Source organism: Ailuropoda melanoleuca, chromosome 16 (genome assembly GCF_002007445.2).
Source record: "Ailuropoda melanoleuca isolate Jingjing chromosome 16, ASM200744v2, whole genome shotgun sequence".
In the NCBI taxonomy this organism is placed as follows: Eukaryota; Metazoa; Chordata; class Mammalia; order Carnivora; family Ursidae; genus Ailuropoda; species Ailuropoda melanoleuca.
In genome coordinates, this window is record NC_048233.1 from 1,165,441 (window position 1) to 1,175,334 (window position 9,894).

Consider the following 9,894-nt stretch of genomic DNA (forward strand, 5'->3'; position numbering starts at 1 on the left):
TAGCTACTAGCCACATGCGGCTCTTGAGCACTTGAAATTGGCCAGTCCAAACAAAGACACGTTGTAAGGGTAAAATACACTGGATTTCAAAGACTTAGAACAAAAAAAAAATGAATGTAAAATATCTCATTAGTGATTTTTATATTAACGACATGTTGTAATGATAATGTTTTAGATACATTGGGTTAAATGAATTATATTAAGATTAATTTCACCTGTTTCTTTTTACTTTTTAACGTGGCTACTAGAAAAATTTAAAAAGTCCTAATGTGGCTCACATTGTATTTCTATTCAACAGCACTGCTGTAGAGCTATGGGCCTATGCTTAAGACATAGTAGCTGAGCAGAAACAGGGGTTAGTATTCCTGGGAAGAACCTTTCACTAGGCTAGCATGGTGGTTAGCAATACGGGACCTGGGTATGGGTTCTGACTCGACCAGATGTGAGCATGTGACCCTTGGCCTCTCTCACCCTCAGTATCTTCATCTGAAAATGGGTTGAGTGGTAGTGCCAAACTACTGGTAGTACGCCTTTTGGGAAAACAGTTTTCCTCTGTATTTCTGTTGTATCTTAAATAGTAACAGCAGAGGGAGAAACCCTTCCCAGAGATCCAATGGCTGGAATACAGGAGGTTAAGTAGATAGCAGGTTGAACTAAGTCTCAAAACTTAGCAAAGAGTCCCAAGGTTTAGGCGGGGGCATGGTTCCTCTCTATTAAAAGTAAGGATTGTACCATAGGTCACTGGATAGAAAAATGTTCCCAGAGTCTCCTGGGCAATCTCTTACTAGACAGAGTGCATACAGAGATGTCGTTTCTCTTCCAATTCTTCAGATCATGTTCATTCATTTGTTCACTCATTCATTTGCTCATTTATGATTCATTCATTTGCATGTAATGAGAATGATATTTTGGAAATATTTTCAAATGGATTTTTGTATCCATTTCTTTTGTTGTGTGGGGGCTTTGTAACTATCAGGAACACAGAGTGCTTTTTCAGCTTTAGCTGTCAAATTAGACATTTTGTTTGAGTCTGTGTAAGCCTATTGTCTTACTGAGGTAAGACCATTCATTCATTCATTCAGCAAATATTAATTCAGTCTCTATTATGTATAGTCACTTCTTCAGGTGCTGGAGACAAAGCAGTAAAATCCAAGCAACATCAAGAGAGAAAGGATTTTTTAAATTTCTAGAACTCTCTTTCATGTAATAAGGGCTAGGCCTGGTAGATTTGACCCTAGATTTCTCAATGTAAAGGAGGTCTTGGCTTGAGAGAAAGAGGAAGGGGAGAAAGGCCTACGTTTTCTGGTTCCAGTGAATTATGGGAGAAAGAAAGTATTAGAAATAGAGGTGAAAGTCAGACACCAGAGTCCTCACTTAATTCTCAGCCCTGGGTGCCAAGTCTTAAGAGGTTGCAGAAGGTTGCTTTAGAAACACCCAGATAGTCATGGGGAGGCCCAGGGATGCTGAGGCGAGTAGGTAGCCTCTACTGGGTGTAGTATTGGGGGGGTGTATGCAGGCCGCTGGGAGAATGTCATCCTTTGGCTCAGAGCTCTATCCAGGCTGGTGCAGAGACAGCAGCTAGAGGCAGGTAGGTAGGTGAGACCGCCATAGTGCTCTGGGTTCCCCATAACTCCTTCCTGGAGTGTAAAGGACCTGGACGTGTCCACGGACTCAGATGGGGTGTGGAGGTGCTGAAGTTAATGACTGACAGATATTGGGGGTCAGATAGCAGAGGTGGAGATTTCAAGATCAAATGTAAATATGGGGGGCATATTTAGACTCCAGCAGTGGATGTCTAAACCAGATGGGCTGCTGTACCCCAGGAAGGACCTGAAAGTTCAGAGAGAAGCCCAGACTAGCCATTGGACACTGGAGATAGGCAGAGGACTCAGAAGGATTCCCGGAGCAGCCCTCCCAAGCCCTCTTTACTTCCCAGGATCTTGAAGTTTCCTGCCCATATGCATCCAGACTCCATCCTGGAGAAAAGCTGGGGAAGTGGAAATATGAGAGACTGAACATTTTACCTTCAGGGACTATTTAAAACATAGTATTGGGTTCCATTTACCCAGCTTGACTAAAATTTAGTGTTATTTATGCTCCTGCTACACAGTGGGTGAGGCTAGGGAAGCAAGATTAGATCAATTACAAAACATAAACAACCAATATTTTTGGCATGTGCAAGCTTTGTGGGGGAAAATTCATATCCTCACTTCATAAATCCATTAATTCAACATATATGTATGGACAGCCTACCCCTGGTAGGCACTAAGCTAAGCTCTCTAGAAAGAATATGTCTGAGGCATGCAGAGCCTACTGAAGGAGATAGGCCTGTGAGCCAGTAATTGGAGTGTAGTATACTAAGTGCTGTGACAGAGGTATGAACAAAGCACTATGGGAGTAGAAGGAGGTGAGTAATTTCCCTGGAGAGTTGGCCAAAGACGTAGATGTACCTTTGAGGTTCTTAACAAAAACCTGAATTCTCCAGCTGAAGACATGTGGACACAGTGATTCGGAGAGAAGAAAGGCTATATGGAAATGCCTTGATGTCTGAGAGGACAGAGAACATTCTGGTGACTGCAAGAAGTTCCATGTGGTTGGCACAAAGAGTGTGTGCAGGGGAGTGCAGGACGTGGGCTGAAAAGGTACACATGGGGCTGAAGACCATGGGTCCTGTGGAAGGTTCCAAAGCAGAGCAGTGTCGTGATCCTCTGTGCTTTCCATAATCCTTAAAGTTCAACTCTTACTGTGTTCCATCAACATGAAGTAGGCAAGAATAGTAGCAAGTGTCCACATTATATTTATTTTAACTGGACTTCATCTTATAAGGAATGGAGACACATTAGGTCTCCCAACCTCCCAGGGATGGTACTTGCCAAAACGACTGGCAAAGACTATTCAACAAATATTGATCCCTAAATTATATGTGGGATCTGATCTAAAAGTCTTTTCTTAGTAGCAATACAAAGGAGAGCCATTTACTCCTTAGAAGAACAGTCTCACTGTATCCTCCACCCTGTAGGCGTTGCCTTGGACTACCCAAAAGAGCTAGCATGCGGTAGGAAAGAAGAGCATGCAATTCACTTACCTGAACTTTGATTTGGAAATCCGGTGGCTGAAAGAGAAAAAACAGACTTTACCAAGTGATACGTACGCATATTCTTTCATTTAAAAGATGTTCAGTAGTCCCAGAGAAGTTTGATGGCCCTGCGTGACTAGAAATGTGGAGTGAAGTAGAATGACTCTGGAGAGAGAGAACCCTACTTGTCAGCATCTCTTGGCGTGTTTATATGTATGAACATGGAAACTGAGGGCTGGCCCAGCTGACATGTCTACAAATCTAGTATTTTCTAAGTGGAACCAGTGGTCCCTGGAGAGGGAGGGCGCCATGTGGCACACAGCATCTGCCCAGCAGGTCCCACAAAGTCAGGTTAGGCCGTGTGTTGGGAATGCTGCACCTTGAGGAGAACGATGCAAGAGAGGAAGGCCTCTGCACATATGAAGGTCTTACTGGAAACCACAAGCAGGAACATGTCATCACAGAGCCCACTCTTGTCCCAACAGGATCCCAGCCAGTGCTGGGGTATGAAATGAAGATAAGTGAAAGAAACCAGCTGGGAACTGAGAGGCCCCTACAGTCCTGGCCTGAGAGCTGCAACTGGGCCTAAAGGAACAGCCACAGGTCCTGACAGAAACCCAGGATGTTGACAGTCACATGCAGCCTTGAAGACGTGGGGGGACTTCTGGGCAAAAGCACAGGGCAGGTGTGACTCAAAGGGTCACGATGTGGGGAGGGAGGTCCACTGAAAGGAGGAGACTTCAGGGAGGCCCCGAGGCTACTGAGTTCATGTTGGAGAGTCCAGGGGAGACTAGGAGGAGGAAGCGTGGGAGAAGGAAGGGAGGAGAAAGACAGAGAGGGAAATGGAGAGAGAGAGGGAGGGAGGAAGGGAGGAGTCAGGGAATGTAAGCACTTGAGACAAAACAATCGAAGGCAATGTGTCAGAAAAGGCTTTGGTGTTCAGGGAGTGAACAAGAGAGATTGCAGGTGGAACAACCACGCTCAGAGGGACATGCAAATGTTGGATACAGAACGCAAGTTAGAGGTGAAGAAAGTGATGGAGACACTGGTAGGGAGACGCAGACAGAAAACAGGAGCAGAGAGTTCAGGAGGAGACCGCTGCAAGCCTGTGAGCACAAAGCGAGCTCTGTCGCAGAGCAAGAAAACAACCTCTCTTGTTATTTTTTATTAAAAAAAATTAAACCAGAAGATGTGACAGGTGGCAAAGCCATCGTGCATGAGATAATTATATCTCCGGGGCACTGAGAATCCTAACCAAGTGCCTTTACTGCTCTGAACCGTTAGCTAATAACCTTTTCCCACCCCCAAGACTGCCTGCTAGGGCTGGAGTGTTTAATCACATGTTAACAAAGCGTGTGGGAGGGGGACCAGGAGCCAAGGGCGGCATTTTTATTTAGAGCCACAGTTTAATGGGGGAAACAAATGTTTTCCAGCTGCTAATTGGTTGATGGAGAATTGGGGTCCTCTCTTCGCCTGCAGGGCCGTGCTAAGCTTGGGACCTTCAGGGTCTTCACTAGGCTTACTTTTGGACATTTGACTCTCTTTGCTGTTAGGCATAAGCCAAAGTGGATGACTGTGGCCTTTAGTCTCATGACTGTCTACAGAGCCTGGCCTGGCCCCAGGACTTCTCTCAGGAATGTCTCAGTGATCCTCTCGGGGGTGTCCTTCAATGCAGACCATGTGCTCTTTCCTTTAAGGTTCTCTCAGTCCAAGGGGGTCATAAGCAAAAGTGGATTCTTAAAACCCAAACTCATATCCTCCAGGGAAATGACTCTGGAATGTGGGCGTGGAGGGGGATCAGAGCTGAGGTGACTTTTTGAAATGATGTCCTAGTCCTAGTTCCAGCATGGTCATGAACTATGGACCCTTTCTTGGCATTCCAGCACATTCTGAAGAGGAGGAAATGGAGCAGGACTTTCTTTTCCACTTAGTTACAAGTCCTGATTTATAACCCTTGACACCACACTTGAAGACTGATTTTTTGTTGTTGTTGCTTATCTCAGGGGATTGTGAGCATAATTTTAGGCCCACTGGGTCAGAAATGTTCATCCCCTTTTAAATACCACATTACTTAAGCACCCCTACTTAAGAAAGTGGAGGGTGTTGTTCAAGTGGCAAGTGTCTGGAGGCAAAGGAAAATCCCAGCTCTTGGAGAGCTGAGGTTAGAACTCTGTAAAGCCCAAGTATCTTGATTCCTCCATACTCCCTTATATAGGTGGGAGTCAACTGTAGGACCCCATTTCATGAAAACAAAGGGACCCCATTGCTCAGTAGACTCACCTCTTGGGAAGTAACCATTGGCTCAAGGTTTGGAAAGCTGGTCCATCTCACTGTGTGAGTAAGCAAACTGGGGAGCATATGAGGGCCTGGTGTCATGGCCCCTACTCCACACCCTGGGCTGGCTGATGTGTGGCAAATGCTTCTTCCTACTGGTTTTTAAACCAGTTCAGATTCCTCAGAACAGTATAAGCTCTAGCTTCTCCAAACCCCTATGGGGCATGCACAATTTGCTTACAAGTTTTCTTGGCTTTTTCTCTCATTATTGTCCCAGTGAGGTACGACTCTTACCTCGTGTTTTCAATGGCTTACAAAGACAGGCAAGGAGGTGGAGGAAGTAACTCACACTCAAGACCAACAGAGCAATTCTACTGGGCTGGACCTGAAGTTGCTTCAACCCAAGATACTTCCTCTGCCCAGGCCTCCAAGACAAACCTTCTGGGGAACCATGATTTTCTCTGTTGATATTAAGGTTCAAAATCAGAGACGAACCCCAGACTCCTTTCGTTTTGCTTAACTACTTACTTTTCAGGGGCTTATTTATATTTCAGCCTTTCTCCCCTTCTTAGAGTAACTAGCACCATATGTTTACTACCTGCAGTATGAAATATCTCCCTGAATTATCCCAATTTGCCTGTAACATAAGTCAGATGGCACTGCAGTCACCATCCAGGCTAACACACATCTGACTCAACCTCCTTGACGCCCCAACTTCAACACCGTCCACAGCTGTTATTCCTAGAAGGGTAATGGACCTTGTCATCACAGAGCACTGTTTCAACAACTGGGTGCTGAACTCAGTTGCTCCATATTCTGGCCAGAGTCTCTTTCTCTATTTATCCTCCTGCTCTTGCTCTGAAACCAATCTTTGCCCTCACTGGGTCTTCTCCATCATTCATCCCCTTCCAGGGCTCCCAGGCTAATGCTAGGCTTAACTTCCAGTTCTCTGCTTGGCCTCAGCATCACATGGATGTTGTCCTCAACACACAGCCTGGGACTTGTACTTTGCCTGCCTTGCTACACCGCCACCTTGGTTCACGCCACTGTTTGTTTTTAGTGCTTCTGGGCTACGCAGACTGCCAAAAAATCTGTCAAATCATTTTGCGAGCCTGCCTTCCCATTTACGATGTCAGTACTGCTTAGTGATCTTTTAGTGACCTCTTGGTGACTCACTAGCTTGAATCTTCTGTACTGTTCTTTAGGTTCCTAGGACAACTAACCCCCACTTTCTGTGATGAGATGACAGATAATTTGGTATGACTCCTATCATTGACTCTCTGTATCAGAGCCTATATCTGATTCTATATTCTTTATAGAACTATAGAGTTTGAAAGCTTGGAAGGAATTCTTAGATGTCACCTGGATCTATGGTTTGCAATTTACTGGGTTATAGGACGTTTTATTCATATGAAATCTTACATGGAAGTCCAAATGTACAAGAGATGAAAGTGGCCCCCAGGAGTCCTGAGCCTCTGCTAGGAGCACCCTGAGTCAACAATCAAGCCAACTACTTCATGTCCCAGAGGGCGAGACCAAGACTCAGAGGGGAAGTGCTTTGGTTGGGGTCACATAGCTAGTTGGTGGCTGACTGGGACTTGACCCCAGGACCCCTGATGCCAGGTCTCTTTTTCTATCTTCTAATTAGTCCCAGAGGTAAGGAACTCCTTCTTCCTGTGAAAATCTAGCATCTCCAACTGTGTCTCTGAAGTCAACCTACTCATTTCCATTCCGGCATCTTTAGAACCTCCATTTTCACTGGCAGCTTCTCTGCTGTAAAGACTGCCCCAATGTTTACTATGATGAAAAATAAGCCCTCAACTGGCTATTGCTGCCTCCCTTTCTACTTTCTTATTTTCCCCTCTCCCTTCCATGGCCTCACTTCTGAAGCAAGTGCCCTATGCTGGCTCCTTCCCACCCTTCTCCTTCATTAAGACTCCAGCTCCAGCAAACAAGTTCTGTAGAGTGTGGCTCCAGAACCCATGAATAACCCAACCACTTTCTTCATCTCCATGTGTGACTCTAGCCTGAGCCAGCATCATCTCATACCTCACTACCTGCTGTCGAGGCTGCTGCACCGTGTTTCACTGCGTTCCCTGTTGGCCTCGCTTCTACCCATTCTTTCCCTGACATCCAAGTGATCCTTCGAGAATGCAAAACCAACCCAATCAACCTCTCTCGTCAGGTCCATGCTCTTGTGATTTCTCACAATCTTGTGATAAAGACAAAGATCGTTAGGGGCCTACCTGGCCATTCCCCGCCTCCAGCCTCACCTCCCTGACCCCCCCCCCCCCCCCCCCCCNCGCCGCCCGGCATGCTCTGGCCTAGCCATACTGGCCTCTTAGTTCTTCCATCCAAGGGCCTTGAAACACACTGTTGCCTTTGACTGGAAGGTTCTTCCTCACTCTTCACCTCAATAATGTATGTTCTCTCTTCAGTTCTCAGTTTAAATTTAATTCTTCAAAAAAAGTGTTTCCTAACTTGCCAGTCTAACCTGTTATTAACCCTACATTATAGCTACTTTTCCTCCTTATCACTTAACCCTATTTCTATGACTTATTTACTTGCTTACTGTCACTTCCACACCAGATTATAAACTCCAGTGAGATGATATCAATTGATATCAATTTTTTTCTACTGTTACGCATCACCATCACTTTGCACCAAGTGGGGCACACTGCTGAATAAATAGTTCTCTTGAAACTCTCCCGTGGCCTTCCTGCAAGCACTGCTGTCTGTTCTCTTAACACCTCTTCATCTGTTTCACTTACTTGTTCTTATTCTTCTGTCAGTTTCCTGAGATTCAGCCCTTGGCCAACCCTCATCCTATAGCCTCATTAACATTAATAGTTTTTATACTGATAACCTCAAGTGTGTGGCTCCATCCCCGTTCAGAGCTGAGCCTTGGACCTCCATATCCTGTTGCCTGTATGGTACCTGCAGGTCCCTCTGTTGGACCCTTGCTTCAAATTTTACTTCAGCATCCTTACTGTTTTCTGTCTTCAAACTTTGATGGCTCCTTCTTCATCACTTCCCTCTCCCCCCAAAAATATCATATTGCAGTTCCTTTTTCTCTCTGCCCCCACCTCCTCAGGGACCATCTTCATTAGCTCTTCTCACTACATATAAATTCTCATCCTGACCTCATCTGACTATATAAGTCTTTTAACTCTTAGCTGTAAAAATGCTAGCCCCTCACTATCTCCTCCCCATCACACTCAGTCTCAGCCCCCAGCCTGTTCTCACACTGTTTCTCCCACCAGGAATGTTGGCAGTCAGCCCATGGTTGTCTGAGGCAAGGAGTGTGGTGGGGCTGGGGAGAGAGATGGAGAAAGACCATAATTTATTAAGTATGTATTATAATCCTGGCACTGTGTCCATGTATTTTACATGCACAGAGTAGAAGCATAAATGTGGATATTCATAAGGATAAGAGGGACCCTTTCTATAAAGCTCTTCCAGCCTGCGGAATGTGTCCTCAAGGAAATGACAGATATGCTATAGGTGCCAGCTTCCCTCTCTGGAGGATAATCATGTTCTCCTTCCAACAGATCTCCATGCTGTCCTAATATATACTCTCAAGTGACTTCCTAGGGCGAGGAACTTCCCTGGTCCCTCCTGGTTTACAACTTGGGCTATGCCCCAAAGCCTGAGTTGCAGGGTCTTCCACCATGGAGAACTACAGCCCTTCTTGGTGTCAAGATCACAGAAAGGCCTGACAGACTTAGAAGGTTTGCTGGGGCCCATTTGCAAAAACTTGAGTGCTTGCTCTGTATGGCTCCAAAAGGAGAAGAGGGAAAGTCTTGGACTGCTGCTTAAAAATGTAATTAGCCCCGTATTTTAACAACATTTTGACAATAATTGCTTCCCAATGATGCCGAGAAATCTGCAGTGCAGACTCCCTGGTGCCACTGTCAAAGTGAGTGATGCTGAAAGCCCTGTGTACCCTGGAAATAGAAGTTGCAAGAGCCAGTCTGTTCCTAAGTCTTGTTTTCTCTTCTCCTTTCTCAGAGACCATTCTCAAGGCTGGCTTGTGTTCAGACTTACCTACAGAGAATCTTTTTAAAAGGGTTTGCTCAGACTATTGAGTCATTTCAGGGTTGATGCTGTTCCACTGAAGGAGTGATTTAGAAACTCATTTCATTTGGGACTGGTCCTACTCAGAGCCTTCTGTATGCAGTGCCTCTCAGTGACTGGGGTGAGTTTACAGTTCTCACACCACCAAGCCAATGGGAAAAGCAGGTTCCATTTCCAAGAGCAGACCCTGAATGCTCCAGGAGGTCTCCTGCCCAAGGTCAATGTGAATCCTTGACAGAATAGGACTTTAGTCTTTGGACTTTGCTGAGATGCCGGTAATAGAATCAGCAGTTTGCTTATTTTTAGCAGTTAAACAATTTTTTCCCTTCATTTTTTTTGGGGGGGGGGTGAACATTTCCCAGGGACTACTCATTTCCATTTTTAAGATCAAAGATGGGTGATTGTGATAGTCCATGTGTAAATTGTTCGTCTGTGCCCCTGGCCCAGTCCTGGGCCAGTCAGCTCCC

At 45.5% G+C, this 9,894-nt stretch overlaps 1 protein-coding gene across 3 annotated transcripts in view; it reads right to left on the reverse strand.

The window, feature by feature from the left end:
- The window catches only part of CACNA1C (calcium voltage-gated channel subunit alpha1 C), a 665,077-nt gene that overhangs the window by 144,432 nt on the left and 510,751 nt on the right, over positions 1 to 9,894 (reverse strand). For all 3 annotated transcript variants that reach the window (XM_019793444.2, XM_034646388.1, XM_034646389.1), the window contains one exon: positions 3,086 to 3,112. In XM_019793444.2, coding sequence (XP_019649003.2) covers positions 3,086 to 3,112 — 27 coding nt within the window. The remainder of the gene's footprint in view (positions 1 to 3,085; positions 3,113 to 9,894) is intronic.